Genomic DNA, 20,865 nt, shown 5'->3' on the forward strand with positions numbered 1-20,865 from the left:
TTCTTTCTTTCTCCCATCCTCTACGAGCTAAAGCCCCATTGGCAGATGATGTATGCGGTCCTTGAGACGTGATCGCTACTATTTGTTGTTCCACTTCGTTGTGCCCGCAAGAAGCAGAGCCAGGTTCTGAACATGGTCAGTGAGATTCTTCCAAAGATAACGGACCAAGCCTGGGTGGTCTGGGTCTAAGTTTCATTCATAATTCATGTCACACTGATTTTAGCCTGATGCTCTGGTCAAAGCACATTTTATACAGTTATGAGATCTCGTTACAATGGCTATTAGCTTCTTTTTTCAGCATTTGTCTCCCACAGTGCTGAACATGTCGTCCTCCGTGTGTTCATTTGTTTTACTACGTGTGTTTCCGTGCAGATGAATCAAACTGTGATGCTGGTTTACGGTCGTGAAGTCACATGTGGGTGTCACAAAATATTCTCAACAACATCATTTCTTCAATATCATGAAACACGTGCATCGGCATTTTTTGGACATATTTTATTTTAAAATTGTGCAAAAAAACATACAGAAGTCATCCGACACCTTTATAAAAACAATACAGCCAAAACAACTGGAACATATTCACACATTTTAATTATAATCTTACTGCATAAAGGAAGATGATTCAAAATAATAATAATAAAAAGAAGTATTTACAGTTACCGTAACTTTACAAAACTTTTCCCTATAAAGATTCCCGTATAGAAAAAATGCGTAGCGATAGGACTGAGGTAGAATAAAGAGATAGGAAGTTGGAATATCCTTGAAGGAATACATCTGCAGTTTTTTTTCACTCATCTTCTGTATTCTCGAGAAAACCGACAGGCGAAGCAACGAGGTTCAATGGTACTCTAATGTGTGTTTTACGACCCCAACCGGTCCTGCAGCACAAACCGGACTTTACATCTGTTTCCATTAATTAGTTTGTACAGGGTACTGATCAGGTCGGCACCAACGACGCCTCAGTCCAGCACAGTGACGGATTTTACGGGCGCCTCCTGCATCGAGTCAATTGTTCCAAAGTGCATAAGTTGCAGTTTGATGATATAAATCTTTCACACATTCACACCGTTCAAATTGTGGCCTAGTTTCTACAATAAAAACTCTCTCTGTGTATCTGTAACACACAACACATTCATCTGTCCAAGGTGGGGACGGGGCAAACTTCTTTATAATATATAAAACCAAGACGAGAGAAATCAAGAGATGAGAAAAGCACGAAGCACTTATAAATATAAAAAAAATGGGATATTATTGCTGTCTGTTATTATAAACAAATCGGCTCTCTGTGAATAATGCCAACGTTCTGAAGGACCATCTGCAGCAACTCTCCAGCTGTCCTTCCCTTGATCACCTCCACATGCCTGGCACCGAAGCAGCGCCGAGCTTCCTCAGGGAAACATCATTTTCCTCCAGCAGCGCCTGCTGCCTGTAAACACTTTCATTCGCCACACTGCTTCCTCTCCTTCTGTGTGATAATTTCGGGTTTGCCCAACCAACAAAACCTTCACAACAAGCACAGCACTTAACTCATAAATGCAATTTAGACTTTAGAGTCTAAATGTTCAGGATGAGAAAATATTATCCTGGTGAGAAAGAGAAGGCTGTTGATTATTTTTTTTTTAAATCTGAAAAAAACGTAAATATATTGTACTCCTTTAAAAAAAAAAAAAATCATATATTCTGTACACAATGATTAAATACAGTGTGATCAGTATACATTCCTGTGTATGAAAACCGACTTATATTCGTAATTAGGACATCAATGTAAACATAATACTTTCTGTAAAACATGTCTAACTCAGAGATTCCAGCACCAGCTGTTCAATGCATCATAATATATAAAATATTCTGTACGTCTAGGAAAAGATGACAAAAAATATATATATAAGCATATCAACATATTGGAGGATCTTTACTGGGTCATTTTTACTGTTTGATAACTGGGGGGGAGGAGAGGGTCTATCAGTCTGTTGTGAGTCCACTGAAGGCACAGAAACAGACGAACAGCTGTGGTATCCAACCTGTGGGCACTTTCGGCTTTTCCAGGGCAGCTGAGGTGACTGTTGGTCTTCTGAAGTGACGTCTCACTGCCTCACAACAAATAGCCGGAAGGAGCCGCCGTCTGTGTTGCTTTTGCTGCAGACGGACATGACAAAAACACGTATGATGGTTAATGGGTTAGAGTGCAGCACTGACACACACTCTCACGCGTCATTGTGCTGCCATGCATTGGGAGCAACTTGGGGTGGAGCATCCGGGGATTGAACCACCAACCTTACCGCCTAATAAATGTACTAATAGTCCCTAATGTGTAAATTCCTCTGGTATAATTACACCTTTAACAACACTACAGGGCCTTCACTGCAGTCTTGTTAGGCTACTTTTATAATGTCATTCATGAGCCTTCTTACTGGAAGCACTTTGCTGCAGCAGCTGTTGTGTTACATAAAAACACTGTCTTGACTTTTTCTGACTTGCATAACTCTTCAATCTCATGTTTGCTGGATGATCTTATTTGCTCAGTAAATTTATTTGACATTTGTTTAATTGCAACTTTGTGCTGTATAAATAAAGTTATGATTATTATTATTTGTGATGCTTATAATTCTCTCAAAACACGTTATAGCTGCACGAAGCTGAAGCAGCAGAGGCTCAGTTATCCTGTTATTCTTGTGCACCTTTAAATCAAGTTAAGTTTAAATGAATGCATCTTCTCATCCAAGTCCCCTCAGAAGCCAAATCCATCAAAAAGTGTGCAATCGCTTCTTGAGCTCGCAATATCTTTGGAAAAAACATCCACCAAATGGCACGTTGGCAGGATGACTCACTGCTGCTATATTTCTAAACGTGACTCTTCCAGCGACCGCACGTGTTAAACTCGATGACTGTAATTAGTTCATTAGCCGAGAGACCTTGAAGCTCTGCCATGATCAATAGTCATGATAGACCAGCGCGATTGGTATCCGATCGCGGATAATTGTCCGTGTAGGAAAACACTGACTAAGTGGCTGACAGCATTTCCATCCCCGAGTAATTGGATAGGCTGTGATTACTTCCCCAGCAACAGAGTGCAAAGCAAACTTGCCAGCCCTGCCATGATGTTGGCACGTTGTCTCTCTCGCAGCCATTTACTGACCTCCTATCCCACTGCCCTGAGCGAGGCCTTCACAGCTCTGCATTAGATTTCATAGAATCAGACTTGCATTATTTTTGGCCACTCAGCACTCTGCACACTCAATTGACATGCCTGGGTAAAGTAACCAAAGCTCCCATGTGTGGCCCCTCCACACACCAAACCACACCATTACTCTTACAACCCCATATGCCAGCAGAACCGGCCGCAAGGGCTTCCTCGCCTCAGCTCAGTCCACCGGAGCCGGCCGCAGGCAGGAGAGTGATTGGAGGAACATGGTGTGCGATGCAGGGAACCCACTACACGCAGTATTACAGCGGACATAAATCAAAAGAGGACACGGCGGATAAAGCCACCTTTCTCAGGCATGTTTCGGATTCTCTTGTCAAACATGCTTGTCCAGTTTCACTGCGAGGCTCCCTGTTTTCATTCCAGTTGCGTCTCAAGGTTTTCTTTACCACACTCCCATTGGTCAGATATTAAAGCCTGAGCTGAGCAGCGTTCAAGACAAATATTATTCTGTATATATACACATTATGTAACCTCTGACATAAAAATCGGCTTCGGACTGAGACTTAAGAGCTTTCATTTCCCCTCAGAGAGTTGCAAAACGTGCATGATTACTGGGAAACACAATTAAGCTCAGTGTTTTAATGTGGAGACTTTACAGCTTACAGTCCAGTGAGCTGTTTTGGGGGATTCTGTGTGTATGTGTGGGTGTTCCAGGTTTCTCTTAACTGCTGACCACATCGCAGATTTGTTGCAACTTAATTGGTTTGGTGTTTGGTTTTTTTTTGCTCCCTGACAGCTGTTTTTTTCCCCCAGTCAGGGGAAAATTGAGCAATCAAAGATTAGTGTGCAGGATGAAGGAAAAGGTGATATCATCTTCCTGCTGCTAGTAGATCACCAGGTCCGTAGTTATGGCCATTAAAAAAGGGAGGACAAGCTGTTGCAAGTCAACATACAGAAAGAACTATTCCTCAGATGAAAATCACCTGGATGATATTTGGAAAATAATCTCGCTTTAGCCTGATTGTTAGGCAAGACTTTGCATTTAAGCCCCGACGTCGTACCCGCCCACCCACACAGGCTCGGATAAAGATCCCCTTTAATGACCGTGTGCTTGTGTTTGTCTTTGCAGCACCTGTTAGGACGGGACACCTTTTATCTTTGTTGAATTCGTACAAATCCCGACTAATCTGCCGGAAAAAAACACCTGCAAGGGTCTGCGGGGCTTTTAGATTCCCCGTGGGTGTGGGACTTAGTCGCTCCATTTACTGTGAGCGTCATGTGGCTGATGGGTTTGGAAGAAATACTACCAAATAATACCAACAATAATTATACTTTAGAATTTTTTCGTGTGGCTCCTCTGGGATTAAATAGTGTTACGGGCTGATTTTAAAACCCTCTGGGGACTTTTTTAGGCAATGTGTTGGGATTTTCCCAATGAAACAGATTAGTGAAGAGTCATTAGTTTTGCAATAACGTGTGTTTCTGGAGAACATGTTCCCTTAATACTTGCTCATAGCCTTCATTACAACTAAGCGGTAGTCGGGTTGCCTGGAAGTTGTGATGCATCATGTCTAAACATGCATGTTTTCTTTTCTTCGACGGAGTTTCTCGAAAATACTATTTAGTCAGAATTTAGGGAGTGAAACGTAAAGTCATAGCTGTCTGGATTCCATTTCTCTAAAGTTCCATTGGTAACTATTCACCATCATGCTTGACCCATTTATCTTTGTAACAGTGTGCAACAGTCTGGGAAAGATAATTAGAGGAAAAGCAGTTGACCCACAAATCTATGAGTGGTACCTTTCAGACTGGATGCCATTTTTCAAGATTCCAGTGTAGGTCTTTCTCTTGTCCAGTGGCAGGACGTCGACTAAACCTCCGTCCGCTTTGATCACCCCTGCATGGATGGCCGATCTACAAATGCTGGAGGTCTGTGGAGACAAAACAACATTTTTCCCCCCTCCGTGAATATTGCTGCAGTTTTCTCGCAGCACAAAACATATTTCAGTCACAAACATGTCAGCTAACACACAAGGAGGGAAGTCTAAACCAGAAGTCTGGCTCCAGCGCAACAGGCCCTGAGCTCTTATCAACAGACTGGAGTAGAATCATTCTTCTCTAGTCCAAACATAGATCACACTGTCCATGCGCCCCGCCAACGATTCCAACCAGACGCTTTATGTCTCATGTTCAACCAACATCCAGCTTCTGCACCGCTGTAGAAACAAATTTGGGTGCCTGAGATTACAAAACATTCCTTTGCCCATTTGTTACGAGCCAGTGTGCTTGCTTAAGGGTCTCCAGGGAACCGCGATCTGCGCCCAGCCGGACGTCATCAAGGGTCAGTTTCATCCGAGGTGAAGCTCCGTTAAACTCGACGCTGACCTCGTGTGACTGTGTCAACTGGAAACTCTAAAAATAAGCTTCTGGAGTAACATGAAAACCGCCACACTGTGCATGTGATAAGGTTCGTCTGAAGGCTGCTTTACTGTGATTAATCCACCGTGGACATGATGGAGGTGACGTGAAGTGATGATGTAAACCAGCTAGTTCTTTCTACCTCTGAGGGCACTTAGTCTGAGATAATGTAATTATGAGCCTCGGAGTGGTCGGACCCCATGTGGGTTAACGCAACGCTGCCAGTCTGTGGCTTTCCTTCCAGTTACTCCCTGAGACTTATTCATGCTGTGATTCAACTGATTCCCATCACTTCTTAAGCAACCCAATCGTGCAGCAGATCCACACATGGGAGGACTTTCAGTGTGATTTATTATCACTTTGTAAAGATTTATTTCGGAGTCATACAATGGAAACTTGCAGCACTTACATCTGCGTAGATGTTGTTTCCAATTACAGGTGACCAGTAGGAAGGCTGCATCTTGCAGTTGTCTGGACAAAGAATTCTGAGAAGAAGAAAAAACATAATTCAACAATAGTATAAATTTACAGCCACAGATAAACAGAAACCAATAAATTCAGTGAGGGGTAGAACTTTACTTTAATACCTGTTATTTAGAATTTAAAAGAAAGAAAAGGAGCTGCATCTTCCATCCTTTTCATCTGCACCCTGTTCCCTAACCTTATCACTGATGTCTTTGATTATTGATCAGATTATTGAATCATGAGTTGGTTGGTTGGTGGTTTTACTGTGCTGTTGTAGTTCTGCCTATTTTTTTTTCTATTGTGCTTCCTGTATTGTCTGGAAATGAGTTGCTTCTAGACAGTTTTGCATGAATCTGTCCTTAGCAGTGTGACGTCTGAACAAGGCGAAGACAAGAAGGATTGGAAAATAATTCTTATAGTCGCTGACATCTGATGGAACATATGGACATATATGCTTAAATAAATCCATATTTCAGGCATATATCAGCAGAAGCCAGGTGATACTTTTGTTATTTGTTCATATTTTGGCTTAATTTACATTTTGCCCCTCACTCCTTTACCTGGGCAGGTGGTACGGTCCATACAGGAGAGAATGTATAAGGTCAGTTATTAGGCATAGTTTCTGGGGTTCATTTTTTTCTTTTGCCTCATTAAGAATTTCTTAATAAATGGCATTTTTCCCAAAAAAACTTGCCAAAAAACTACTTCTTTAACATCCATCTTAAAGTGTTTTGGTGCCAAACAACAATCAACAACAACATCTGCCCCTAATAGGTTTACATTAATATTGCAGCTATATTGTCATTTATGACCACCGGAGAGGTTATGGTTGCTGACAAACATTTATATCTGCTCACTACTACAGATTTAACCATTTGTTAAATCTCTACAAACTGGTTAAAGGAAATTTATTTTAATATAAATGAAAGCTTCATGTCTGGTTTGACAACGCCACAAAACAAACCTTTATTCAAGCAACTATTTATGCTTTAGTTAATATCAAAACATTGTCCATGTGACGGTACCTTGGACAGTGTGAGGGTGTGAGTCTTTTGAAAGGACAGATTTCAGCCACCGTGGTGTAGCAGTCGGCGCTCATTTCTGTGACAGGGAGAGAAGAAAAAAACACTGAATATACCTGAACTGTGTTGGTTGACGACACACAATAATGACTCAGCGCTCTTCTGACGGAGCGATGCTTCACTTACCCTCCACTCGGGACACCACAAAGGCATTGCCAGGTTTATATTTGCTGTGAAAGACATTAAATTGTTTAGAAATCAGGAAAACCGCTGAAGAAAAACCCCTTCTTGCACAAAACGTGAATCATAGAAGCAGGAAAACGTGACTCTTAAGAGCTGCATCAGCAAATGCGATTCCATTAAACCAAGCACAGACGTCTACCTCAAAGACTCGACGCCGTTTTTCGTGGATCTGACAAAGAACGGAAACTTCTCCGTCCTCGTGACGTCCACCACCCCTCCGTTGTTGTCGATGGCGCCGGAATGGATGGCAGCTCGGCAAATGCTTGATTGCTGAAACGATAGAAATCGAACATTTAGGCTTGGATGTGAATTCTAAAGTGCTGCACAAGTGCAAGACGTTTGTTTAAGGTTGGAAACGCTCACCACATCGTAAGAGACGGTTCCCCAAACTTTCCCTTTCTTATTCAGGCAGTTGGCAGGACACTTGAATCTGCAGAGTCAGAAGAGGAGTGAGGAGTGAGTCCACACTGGAGGGGGAGTGTATGTATATTTAAATCTAATTTTCAATCAGAATTCTTGAACCTGACCTGTTGCAGGTTGCTCCTTTACACTTGTCTCTCAGTCTAGTCTCACACTTGATGTTGTGAACTGCAAGGCCGAGACAACAAATGAATGCCAAGCACAAAACATGAAGCTTTAAGGTCATTCTGAATCATTCTTGCAGCTACCTAGGAAGGTGCTGCTGGGAGTTTTTGCAGGTGGTGTCTTGGGTGCGGTAGCCCTCGGCGTGGAGGGTTTGGACACGGGTTTCTTCGGAGCGGACGGTTTAGGTTTGGGGACGGGTCTGGCGGTGGTGCGAGGCGGCAGCGGCACCTGAGGCTTCTCCACCTCGTTCATGTCCTCGGTCTCGGAGCGCTGAGAGTCTGCAAATGGACAAGTTAGTTTCAGGTCGGTGTCAGCGCTTAAACGACTGAATGAGAATCTCGTGGGTTCGCTCACCTTTGAAGCACAAATTATTTTTGCATCCTCCTCCGAAGCTGGGAGGGCACTGAGAACAGGGGCGGCCATGCTGGTACGGAGCCTCCCCAATCCAGTTGCCCCTGCAGAAAAAATGAACAATGGACAGCTTGAGTAAGGTGGAAATTAATCATCGGTCTGTCGTCGCAGACCTCATGGCATTGTAATTGCTTCAGCAGTCGTTGCCCGTGGACAACACTCCTAAAAGTCATTAGTCCCACCAACTAATAAAAACAGTCCTCGTTGTCTGTCAGGCAATTACATCCTGTGGGCTGTCTGGAAAACAAACACCTACTCTGTGCTTATTTTCCTTCCTCGTGCTTTTTTTTTCTGACTTCTGAAGGAATTTTAATGGCACCAATATGTCATGCAAATGTCTTGGACAATAACATATCTGCAGAGCATCTATATTAGGAGCACACACTGTAGCGTTGGTTCGCCCTGCAAGGAGAAGGAATGTAAACACGAGTCCAGAGACCAGAGGTGTTGATGAACAGTGGAACACGGAGGAACATTGATCTTACTTTGGGGAATAGTTGCACACGAGGTAAACGGCGTTCTCCCATATTTCCCCCCACACGTTCATCTTCGGACACACGTGCACAGCGCAGCCCACTCGGCTGGTGGTTGCCCAGACCAGCTGTAAAAAGGGAAATAAATAAATGGTTAGCACGTACAGAACGGGCAGACGCATAGGAGAGCAAAGTATTGAACTTGTAGCCCAGATTTCTTGCCCCACTTTCCTCGCAGCCCGAAGTTCAAGCAGCCATTCCAGAGGAAGCACCTAAATTGGCAGTTAGAATTAATGGGCCCACTGGGACTTCCTGGTCTGCCTGGTCTGTTATTCTGGCTCGTCACGTGAACTCGCTTTGCTCTTTGTGACACAATCGCGAGCATTTTCATCATCCCGTTAAAGCTCCAGCTGGAAAAAGCTGCAGTTTTTAATATCTTAATATCTCCTGAAGAAACGGGAGTCAGCGCCGGCCCCGAAACCGTCCAAGGTAAAATAAAACGGCTTATTAAACGGAAAGCTGCTGCAGTGGTGTTACAGATGAATGATGTGCCATTTGACGGGGAATACGACGCAGCATATTCCAAAACTTCTCCACACTTTCCTCCCAAACGTGCACTCTCCCTCCTCAGGAATGTCCATCTTTTTCCTGGTACACTCAGAGGCCACTGGAAGCAGTGAGTCAGCACATAGACTAGTGCGTGCTGAGCGCACAGCGCAATCAAAGGCAGTCGTGGAGTCATGACTGACACCGGTGGCAAATAAAAGACAGAGAGAGATGGTGATGATGCTCAGATTTGGAAACCGTCCTCTCTCTGCAGCATCTTTAAAAGAATCCAGGTCAAGCGGTGAGGGACGTCTGGCGTGTCTGGAAATGACTACCAGATGGCAGCGATCGGGTTTCAGGGTGAAGGCACAGGGAGGAGTCTGGATGTTTCTGTAAACTCATCCCAACAGCTACAAAGCAAAGTGGAGGGGAAGAGGAGGATAGCTCACCCCCTTCTGTTTCCTTTTTCTTAATTTTTTTTCACCCACTTTCCTGCTCTTCTTTCTGTCACCACACTCTCCTCTATTCCAAGCTTTTCTGCTTCTTGCAATAATTACAGCTCCTATTGCTCATCAGGTTCACAAAACACAGTGCTGCAGATGTTACAGTAAAACCATATATATGTCTTTTTTTTAAATTTGATGCATACGTCTTCCTTGACAACACGACACCTCATTTACCTGCAATGCAACGCCCCACGCAATGCAGTTTTGTTGGAGATTCAAGCATGTAATTCAGCTTCATGCAGACATTTACTCGTCTCACCTGGGTGTAATGGGTGCACATTGGCCCCGAGCAGCGCTCCGGACACCAGGGGTTGCACTCGTGAGGGTAGGGGTACGTGTAGTCTTTCACCTCATCGTACCAGGCCTGGACATGGAAGGCAGGTGAGCGGTACCTGCAGTGCAAACAAACACAGACGGACAAAACAGTAGGCTCAGTCACTGGCCGTCCAGGTATCGGGGGCAAAAGGGAAATATCTGAGGGAGCTGCCAGGTGCTTTGGCCAGACTTGAGAAACACTGCATGAACCTCCCTGCTCCTCCTCCTCCCCCTCCTCCCGTCCTCCTCCCTGCAGTCCTCAAATGATGAGTCTGAATTTGACCTGGCACACAGAGCGGCAGCCTGTTCCCTCCATAACAGGGGAAATTAAATCAAAAAAAAAAAAAAAAGAGTCATAGCAAACCTAAACATGGCTCCACAGCCGAACAAATCAGTTCTAGCTCTTATTATAAACATCTCTTTTTACGGTATTGAAAAGTGCTGAGCTTATAAGTGGAGAGTAGAGAGGGAGTGGGGAAAAAAAAAAAAAGGAGTCCACATCAGGGTTTGCTGGCACAGGAAGAAAAGAACAGGGAGGGAGGAATGGGGTTGTGAGAATGAGAGCAGATTCCTGGAAGGGCACCTGCTGTGATAACCATACGCTGTTGTGCACAGAGGCCTACTGTGTCTGGTGTCCACTGTCCATGCAAACGCTTCATGCATGTGGACCAGGATCTCTCTAAAGCTCAGTTCCACATCATTTAGAAAAGTTGTTGTACTCCATGCTGCAAGTGGACGCTCATCACTTCAGCTTAAAGGTAATGACTTCCTCTTGCAACACTGACAGTACAACGGAAATTAAAATAACTGGCTGATTATGTGACAAAATATCTCTTAAAGGTGGAGCCCGCAACTCTGGAGACTGTTGATATTTAACCGGTTCGTATGTTTAGATAACTTGCATGTGTCAGATCTACCGTCATCTTCCCTCCCTCTCCTCCCTCTCCTCCCATCTTCCTCCCCCTCATACAAACATGCATGAGCGTGGATATGCAGCCTTGTATGGATCACTTCAAGCTATTTTGTTTGTTTCCTATTTACACAAACACTGTGTTTTATTTCAGTGCAGACACAACAATTTCACAAGTCATCGAATATCAGAATAACATCACAGATCGTGAACCACCAGCTACAAAACCCTTAAACTCATGACATGTCATCCTCTATGGTGTATGAATATTGGTGCCAAACATGATGGTAGTCCACCCAGTAGTTGTTGGGATATTTTAGTCTGAACCAAACCAGTGAATCAGCTGAACAGCAGACCAACATTGCCATCACTAGAGTAGGATAGACAGATCATTCTACAAAGTGCTGTGGAGAATGGTCTGGCTGCACCTCATGTATGAGGGGAACAAAAGCTATGGGGTGTTTGTATTGGTTTGCATGATCCAAACCTTCAGTAGGGTTTTTTTTTTGTTTGTTTGTTTGTTTAATTTTCAGCCTGGAGGTTGTTGTTTCCTGTCAAGAAGGGAATTTTGTACACAGTGGAAGGGAAGGAGAATGTCACATCAGCTGACTTCTACCTACATAATAAAGAAGACTATGTGGTCTAACTTGGGCTTCTTTTGAATAGTTTTCACGTCTCACAGTGCGTATTGACAGTTTCTTTCCACAGGACCCCCCTGTCCCCTCTATGGACTGTATATGTTAACGTGTTACTTCTCTCTTTTCTCATCATCTGTTATTGGTCATGTTGCACCTCCACACCTTCAATCTGCACTCTGTTGATAATCTGTATAAATGTAAATATCAGTATATCTGCACCCTCAATGTTCTTGTAACTAATATGACAGTTTTATGGTTCTTATTTAAATTTGACTTTAACTCTTCGCTCCACAACATTTGTTCACTTCTGCTTTGCACTGTTAGTTATTTTTATTTTTAGTTACTTTTGTTTTACTCTATATTTATCCTTGTATTGTGTAAACTATACCTGCCAATAAATCGGATTCTGATTCTACTCATTTTTTGATGTGAATAAAAATTGAATATCGACATCGGTAATATCGGTTATCTGCGATATCAGAAATCTTAATATCGGATATCGGTATCAGCCAGAAATTTTAATATCGTTCCTCACGAGTCAATACTTTTCTTGACTGATTGGACGAGTCCAATCATCCTCATCATCATCATCATCATCATCATCATCTTCTGACAGGCTGCTACATGGAACTATTAAGTCACAGCTTATTTAGTTTTTGTTAATGGAAATCCACCTGCATTTACATCGGATTAAATGATGGCCATCAGTCAAACACCAACAGGACTACGCTTTAATAAATGTCTTAAACCTAATCTATAAGACATTAGGAAATGTTGTAATAATGATAATAATGCTGCTAATAACAACAATTTATAAACATTTCATACGTTTATTCTTATCAGTAAGTGATAATATCTATATATATATATCTATATATAAAAAGGGGAGGAGATGAACCATGATGCCACGATCTTAACAAGCTGCATCCACTGTATGCCCTATTTATTTATTTATTTATTTATTTATTTATTTATTTATTTTGAAGGGTGTTGAAGAAAATTGTTCTTTTTCTTCCTTGAAGCGAAGCGAGGAACCACAACACAAAGCTCAGCTAACAACATGACTCACATCATGACACGCCGCCTTCTCACTGTAGAGATATTTGAACATTCTGATTTACAATTTAATATCTGTTTCCACTTATTCATTAGAAGATAAAACCTGATGCATTATAGAGCTACACCCAATCAGTGTGTTGTTTCATCTCACCTGCCCCAGTGGACTGCCAGGTTCTGTCCGATAGACATGAGCAGGTCCTGAGGTCCGTGGTCCCACTGGCACTCCTCAGCCCACTGAGTGGAGGACCGCTCCAGCTCGTCATCCCAGACCTGCAACGAGGAAGTCACTCCTGTTAGACACCAATGGGAGAGCTTCACAGTCACCTGCTGCATCCAGTAGAATCCACCTCATGGTCTGACTCTGACTAACCGCAACCTGTTCGAGGCTCCCGCTCCTGCACTTCCTTCCTTGCTTCCTTCCTTCCTTCCTTCCTAGTTCGCTGAAACCGAGCCGCACACAAGCACAACATTAACGGTGACACTCGAGCGGAGCTGCTGGCGCCTGGCCCCGGTCCACTACAAATCTCCAGCAATCACAGCTGAATTATCCACATTTCCTGAGCGGGATTCTTTTACAGCAGTGGAAAGGAGGCTGGAAAGCAGAGAAGACACCTGACTCCCAGTGAGGAGGGGGGCGCCGTGGAAGGCCTGCGTACGGCGTGGCCCCCTCAAAGCACATCCCCTCAGTAAATTTCCAGCCTTTTGGTGGTCGCTGAAACATGCACACACAGACAACCACTGTAACCCCAAACAGCCATACACTAACACAAACACACACAGGCCGCCTGCTCGCTGGAATTCAAGAGTACATTTACAGACACTTTCCCTCCGACACCAGAACCGCACTCGAGAAGACACGCAGGCCGCCGCTTTCGACTGTACGGACCACGTGGATTTCAGGAACCTCCTCAACAATCATCCCTCTACTACTCGACCCATTAACCTGCCACACAGGCCCAGAATTTTTTCCCTCTCTTGCTTGATAGTCTCTGTCCTCCTTTGACCCAGCGCTCCTGTGTTGTGAGCTGTTTGCAGGTAGGACAGAGTCAGCATTATTATCCTCCCTGTAAAAAGAAGGTGGCACAGCAGGCTGGCAGGAGCTCAGCATCATGACTGCATGTTTCCAGCAGAGAGAAAAGATTGTTTTTATTGCAGCAACTCTGGGCAGAATAAAAAAAAAGAAAGAAAAAGGAGCTTAAACCCTAATTACCAGTCTCGCTTCAGTGCTCATTGTTGCTGACACATGAAAACTTCTCTTTGAGGTGGAGCCAAAGATGGCAACTTTCGATTATCTGCGTTGATTGAGGGCAACACCGGTGTGATGTGTGATGGGGGTAACATCTCACCATGTACTCCATGTTGGAGGCAGTGGGGTACACGCTGCCCCTCAGCTTGTTGTGCAGCTGGAGGATCTCCTCGCGGTCCGACCAGCGGATGGACCGACGGGTCCTGTTGCCGGCGGTGGGGTTCTGCTCGGCTTCCTCCTCGTAGCGGCTCAGCAGCTGCCTGAGCTCCTTGGAGTCGGGCAAGAAGAGGGAGGCCGAGTCCCTGATGAGCACGAGGGAGAGGGCGAGGAGGCAGGTCACGGCGGCGTCGGCGGCGGCGCGGGTCATCCTGTCTGGGTTCAGACTGAAACACTCACACGGCGGGGGTTTGGTGTGAACGTTGCTCCTCAAAGTCCCCGACTGAACCTGAAGGGAGGAAATGTTTAATGAGTATTTCCCCACTGTGTGAGTCAACAAAGCAGAGTGCAGGTTACAAAATACAGGGAGTTTCACATTACTAAACGGGTGTAGGAGACGCTTCCTCTGACAAAGCTGCCAATTTAAAGCACACACACACACACACACACACACTCAGACGCTTCCTGCCTGCCTCTCTTGGTTGTTTTGTTGGAATAAAATATCGACGGTGAAAGACGTAACTCTTCGTGCTTTTATTGTGTTGTGATATTACAGCCAGTACCTGCAGAGAGACTCCTGTGATGGTGAAGCACAGCAAAGTGAAGCTCAGCTGGGAAGCTTTTCACTCTCTGCTTTCTGTCAGTTCAGCCGTTTGCCAGTTTATGACTCTTTATTAGTTCCTCTAATAGAACATGATGCAATGCAACACGACTGCCCTGCAATGAGTCCTTCCTTTGAGAAGTTTTTGGGAAGGGTTGGATTGTACTGAAAGGTGATTCTAATGTTCTAAATCCAATGCAGCACCCTCTTATAGTGTAAAGAATGATCCCAAAGGTGAAGCAGCTCCTCTGATGAAGTGGAAACAAAAGCTCAGGACTCATATTGTCAGCGTGCATCAGGTTGCACAGGTAACAGGATGTGACTAAATCAAACTATTTCAGATATCGTGATGCAAAAATGTTCGTCTTGCAATATATTGTGCAGCACAGAAGTGGCGACATCATGATACCGGCACTGTTTTGTGACATTATGCTGCTGCATTATGATTCTGTGAGTTTCCCTCTGATGTATTTAAATGTGTTTAATATGAGTTTTTATTTTTATTTTGAACAGCTTCAACTATTTCTGCATCAACACAAATACAACATGAATTAGGTTCTCTTCTACATCCAGAAGATGAAACGTGTCTAAGCTGAAGATATGTTAGCCTTTCTACCCAGTAATAACATTAACTTCATAATAAATTGAGCTTCATGGGTTTGTTGTTGAACTTGTTGCACCACAGAGCGCTGCCCATCTCTTCACCCTGACTGCCTCTCATTATTTTCAAACCAAACTGAGCAGCAGGATCAGACACTGAGACGGGAGACCTGAGTTCAGGTTGTCAAGCTTTCACCCGGCTGAACCGTCTTCAGGCAAAACACTGCATTCCTGACACATCCAGCAGCAGCAGCAGCAGCAGCGCTGTGTAACTGACTCTGTGTCTGACCTCTCTCTGAAAGGCAACAAGCAAGAGGGAAGATTAAAGCTAAACCAAACATCGCAGAGTCGCAAACTTTCAGAGGGAGAGAGAGCGAAGAGGAGTCAGTGAGTGTGATCAGAGAAGAAAGAGAAAATAAAGCCAGCTCCGGCGTGCACTGGTTGCTCTTATCCTTGAATCCCTTCACCTCTTTCCCTTTGGCTGAGAAAGACAGCTCGAGGTCTGGCACCGGCTCTGTGTCAACATGTGCCAGCTCTGGGCAGCCCAGGCACCACACCCTTCTCCTTTCCATGTGCCCCTCGTCTTCACACTGAACCTCTACCAGCTTCTCTGTCTGGGCCCTTCTCATGGCTCTCATGAATTTTATACCCGAGTGGCAGACAGAGCAGAAGACACACGTTCACATCCACATCTTGTCTGTGGGAACTGGGCTCTCTGACGTGAGCAGGGACTTGACCTGCTTCCCACCTCTCGCCACGAGGCTGGATGTAAACAGCAGCTCATGGCACAACGGAGATGATGTGATTTGGAAATATTTTCACACTTTGCCTGTTTTTACTTTTTAAGCCTGTAAATATTGGCACTTGGCCAGTTCTTTTTTTTTTTTTTTTTTAAACCTAATTCCCCCCCATGGATGAAACATGGATTTTTGTTTCTATAGATAACTTAAATTCTGAAATGCAGGACTTTTCCCTTTTGGTTGAACAGGTTGCATCCTTTATATAGTATTTTCCACCATGCTGCTGCTGCTGCTGCTGCTGCTGCTGCTGCTCACACATGAACATTTCCACAGTGAGGCTGCAGACAATGAATGGCACAGTCTTCCACAGTAACCACAGCTAAAACATCAGAGCTGAAAGTGTTCAGCGTTCATATTCTCATACTAATAAATGTGGAAAAAATGCAAGCAGGTTATAAGTTCTGTCAATATTTCTGCAGAGTGATGTGCGTCCTGTTCTGCTGATTTTAAACCAACTTTACACCTGAAAGCTCCAATGAAATGCTTTGCTCACCTCTGTGTTCCTCAGTTAGTATCCAGTCGCTTGAATATTTCGGCTCAGTCTCGTGTGCGCGCCGGGGAGCTGTATTATTCCCTTATGAGAGGACAGGAGGCTGCTGCTGCTGCTGCTGCTTGTTGGCGGTGTTCCTGACGCGCATAGGAACTGTGTGACTCCTGAGCAGCTCTGAACAGCCTTATATAGAGAAGGAGACCCCTCAGGACCAGAGGAAAAAATTACTGTCTCTCCTCACTCACTCACTCACTCACTCTCCCCCCTCCACCACCCTAACTCGCCAGCCTCCCTCCCTCCCTCCCTCCCTGCAGTAGGCTATGTTCTTGGCACGCAGCGCGCCCTGTGCGCACACTGACGAGCCGTCAGGAGGAAAAGCTACAAATACTGTAAATCAGCAGGTTGTCAAACGAGTCAGCGGCAGCCACTTAGATCAGCGTCCCTGAATCACGCTGGGGTGACAGTTATTACCCAGATATGGGTCTTCTGGACCGCGCGTTTAACCGAACAGGGGCAGCGGTGGACACATGGTGTTTGGATTCTGGGTCAGAGTTAAAAGTAAAGTTTGGACTCCACTACCTGTTCAGATATCACCTATAAGGAGGCAAATAATTTGGAATTAATGGCTTCAATAATAGATAATAGATGGGTTATTAATGCTTTATAAACGAGTGGCTCTATCTACTGGTTGGAAAAATGTGTTTACTGCTCATGAAAGTCAATCAACCCCATGATAAGGAGCATTTCTGTCATGATTAACTCCATTTTCTTGTTTTGGGGGATGATCCTCAAACATTTGCTGACTTACGGTTGATTCATGTCTGTTTCTCTTCCACTAACCACAACAATCTTTCAGCAATATTTATAGAAATTAAAGATATATTAAAAATATCACTGTCTAATTCTGTCCTCAGAGCTTCTAAATCAGTGCTGCCCTTTGCTTTCACCGCTCCCTACACCAGCGGGGGGAGTCAGAGGTCAGCACATCCAGACTTCACATTCCTACAAAACACAAAGATTACAGCAGCACAAAAACAAGGAATCTAGTTGCTGCAATGAGCCACATGCACTCATAATGCAAACATGTTAGAACATACAAAAAGTGTGGAAAATATATTACATATTATTGAAAACTAATTTAATAGTTTGTAATCTCCCTGCTTGTAGCTTCTCATGTCTTCAGATGGAAGCCTGAAAGCCAAAAGAGCATCTCGTGTTGGGAACCACACCAGCTTCATTTAGATCTCCGCCACACAAAAGCTAAAGACACTCTGGAACAGGTGGACGGAGGATAAAGGAGGGAAAAGAGTCGCTGGCAAGAGGAAACCCTGATCGCTGCTCTGGAAACAGGTCTCATCGTGTGTCGCCGTCGTATCTCCTTACTGACCCCACAGAGGTCTCGCTGTGTTGTGACCCAAATAGTTCACATTTTATCCCGTCATGTGCTTGATTTCTGTCTGAAGCATCTCAGACGTTTGCAGACCTGATTTTTTTCTTCCGCCAGCTTTGGCTCTGAACTCAGTGAGGAATACGTGTTTAACAGGAAGTCTGGCCCATCGTGCATCTTAAACGTCCTGCAGAGATGCTAGTGAGGGTGGCTTTGCTCTGCAGAGAGAAGACTTCACTGATCCTCGCCTGACAGCTGTAGTTATGGGTCTTTGTTGAGTCAAATATCTTTTGTTTTGAGGGATCCAATCCAGGCATGATATAAAAGATCAATCTAGGATCCATCCAGATGTCTAATTCAACTATGCACATCTTCTAGAGCATTATTGGGAAAGTGTGTCGTCTCCACTAATCCAATAATGTAGAACAACCAAAGAGCCGGTACCATTAACAATTACACAACCCAATCAGATCCTGATGGGTTGGCCGCAGGTCGATTATCCGAACACAAAGCCCTCCACATGTGGGGAAATATTACACCACGTTACGTAACCTCCACAAACTTATCAGTGGTACCCTGGCTCCGAGTCCTGCAGCCTGTATGAATGATGGAACATCCACAGTGTCCAGATTGAGGAGAGCAGGTGTGTTGTGACGGTTCCATATATCAGCCGCTTATTTCTGACTGGGAAAGCTCAGCGGTTGAGAATGAACAGGCTGGATGTCTGGCTGCCTGAACTGCTGGATTTTGATTCTCCATCCGACAAACAAGGGGGTGACATGGCTGCTTCCTGTCTGCACGTCAGAGCCTGCTGATCACCGGCGAGCAGCACCAGAGGATAATCAGAATAATGCCACCAGGCGCCAGGATATGATGTTTACATGTGCCGCACATAATCAGAACACTCAGCAGGCTCTGATTAAATTCAAATGCGACCTTTTAAACCGGAGCTTTGAGGTGTTATACAACGCTTCTGATTTCAATAACTGCAAACTTGAAACCACATTTATTTTTGTGTTGCCATGATTTGTTTTTTAAATGGTTCCCCCCCTCTCCTCCTCATCCTCCTCCTCCTCTGGCACTTTTTTTTTCTTTGTGCTTGAATCGAAACCATCCACAAATAAACACCAATTATTTTTCCTCTGTGAAACTGCTACTCTTTGCCAAAGCTTTATTTACGGATGCAAAATATTCAAAATCTGGCATTCGGCTTCCCCCGTACCCGCTAACAACCTGCTCTACTGGTGTCCTCATGTTTCACCTTTGCCTATTCGATTTCCCGACAACAGTCCACAAAGTCAACCAGTGGATTTTCGGGATTTATTTGTTTTTTTGGGGGGGAATTGTTCTGACTGACAAAACCTCAATGTGGATTTCCCGACCCTGAGCGGTCCCTTTCTGACAGACGCTAGTGATGATATATACGCCTGCCTTGGTGACTTGTTCCCAACGCCGAAGGAGGTTTTTAGTCTCAGAAGTGTTACTCATTAGTCTGGATCAACCTCGACGTATAATTCACTCCAAATGGAAACTGGAAACTCGCAGGCCTGCATTAGTCGGTTTAAAACAACAGAAGGATTACACAACTCAAACATCCCTCTCTTGTTTACTTTCTGACATGATTAAATCTTTAGCAGGTGGGAGACGAGCTTGTCTTGTCGTGAAGATCAAGCGCACGGGAAGGCTTCTCCACGAGAGCGGCTTTATTTGGACAGGGGCTCACGGAGGTCCTCGAAACTCTGGTTGCCATAATGTTTACTTTCCGTAGAGACTGCGGAGCGAACCTCTAAACAAGACACAAAAGTGAGAAAGGGGGGGAAGAACCCTAAATGAAGAGGCCATATGGTGAACGAGGCCGATTATAAAACAACCAACCAGTGGGTGGATCGCAACAGGAAGTGCGTTAAATCGCTCCAATGAGTACGGACGGCCAGATGAAGAACGCTGAAGCTTTGGTCGTACAATGCTTCACAAACACGAGGCAGAAACCGTCTGGTCCACACACACCTGGTGTCAGTGTCTGCTATATATAACGCAGCAGGAAATCATGGACACAGCCTCTATGAAAGGAGCCTTTTAACGCCTGCAGGTTGGATTTTCCTCACTTGCAGCTAGAAAACTCTACGAAGCCGAGATACGAAACCGGCGTCCACCACGGACGAGGTTCAAAAGGTCACGTTTAACTGAAGCGCTCACAAAGCGTCAGCAGTCAGGACACCGTCGCTGTTTGCTACCGAGCTGTGGCCGTTTAGCGGTTTTAAATGACTGTCTACACAAACACGACTAGTCATCACAGTTAAGAGTTTTTTGGGGTTTGTTTGCGGAGCTGAAGGAGAATTTATTGTTCTCATCTGCTTCTTCCATGTGGTTCGACTTTGCAGCCCCCGAGGGCGCGCTCAATTCTGGGTTGCTCATCCACGCTCCAGATATTATTTGTGATACTCGGTGCTTTAATCGCTCAGAAAGGCCCAACAACACTCTCGGATTACAGAAAAGCTGTTCTTAAAACATGCGCCATGAGCACTTCATCTTGTTGTGGATGTCGCAACACGGCGGCCGTTAAAAGTGGTTTCTACACGATTTCAGCAAACCACTTACAGCTTGTGGGGAGGAGCAGCCCGACACACATACGTCCACAATCAGCCCTAAAGCATGGCTGACACTTGTGAGTATAGGTGGTCTATCAGGTGTCCAAACATGTAATTTTCTCTTCAGGCTGAAGGCCCGTAAAAGAGGAGATCTTGTAGTCGCCTCCTGACATCAACGAGGAAAATACTACGCTTGATTGTAAGTTTCGGAGCAAAGCCACATTTCAGCGGACGGCCAAGCTATAGTAAGGAGGGAATAAA

At 44.6% G+C, this 20,865-nt stretch overlaps 1 protein-coding gene across 1 annotated transcript; it reads right to left on the bottom strand.

Annotated features, from left to right (window-relative positions):
- Nucleotides 1-573: 573 nt before the first annotated feature.
- On the bottom strand, nt 574-16,782 carry crispld2 (cysteine-rich secretory protein LCCL domain containing 2). Its single transcript, XM_008289341.1, has 15 exons — nt 16,633-16,782; nt 14,083-14,427; nt 12,888-13,006; nt 10,074-10,206; nt 8,775-8,890; nt 8,233-8,333; nt 7,962-8,156; nt 7,821-7,881; nt 7,657-7,723; nt 7,433-7,563; nt 7,237-7,280; nt 7,054-7,129; nt 5,973-6,048; nt 4,946-5,076; nt 574-2,136 (listed from the first exon to the last, which is right to left on the bottom strand). Exons 2-15 carry the CDS (start codon nt 14,347-14,349, stop codon nt 2,085-2,087), a joined length of 1,569 nt encoding a protein of 522 aa, XP_008287563.1. The 5' UTR covers nt 14,350-14,427; nt 16,633-16,782; the 3' UTR covers nt 574-2,084.
- Between the last annotated feature and the right edge of the window lie 4,083 nt (nt 16,783-20,865).

Source organism: Stegastes partitus, unplaced genomic scaffold, assembly GCF_000690725.1.
Source record: "Stegastes partitus isolate 25-593 unplaced genomic scaffold, Stegastes_partitus-1.0.2 Scaffold608, whole genome shotgun sequence".
Lineage (NCBI taxonomy): Eukaryota > Metazoa > Chordata > Actinopteri > Pomacentridae > Stegastes > Stegastes partitus.

What these genes read in the sequence shown, in the direction of transcription:
- crispld2 (XM_008289341.1), bottom strand. Translation starts at nt 14,349, where the DNA reads ATGACCCGCGCCGCCGCCGACGCCGCCGTGACCTGCCTCCTCGCCCTC. An exon ending in CTGGCAGTCCACTGGGGCAG is followed by an intron (nt 10,207 to 12,887) that starts GTGAGATGAAAC and finishes TTTGCACTGCAG; the next exon opens with GTACCGCTCACCTGCCTTCC. An exon ending in GAAACAACATCTACGCAGAT is followed by an intron (nt 5,077 to 5,972) that starts GTAAGTGCTGCA and finishes TTGTCTCCACAG; the next exon opens with ACCTCCAGCATTTGTAGATC.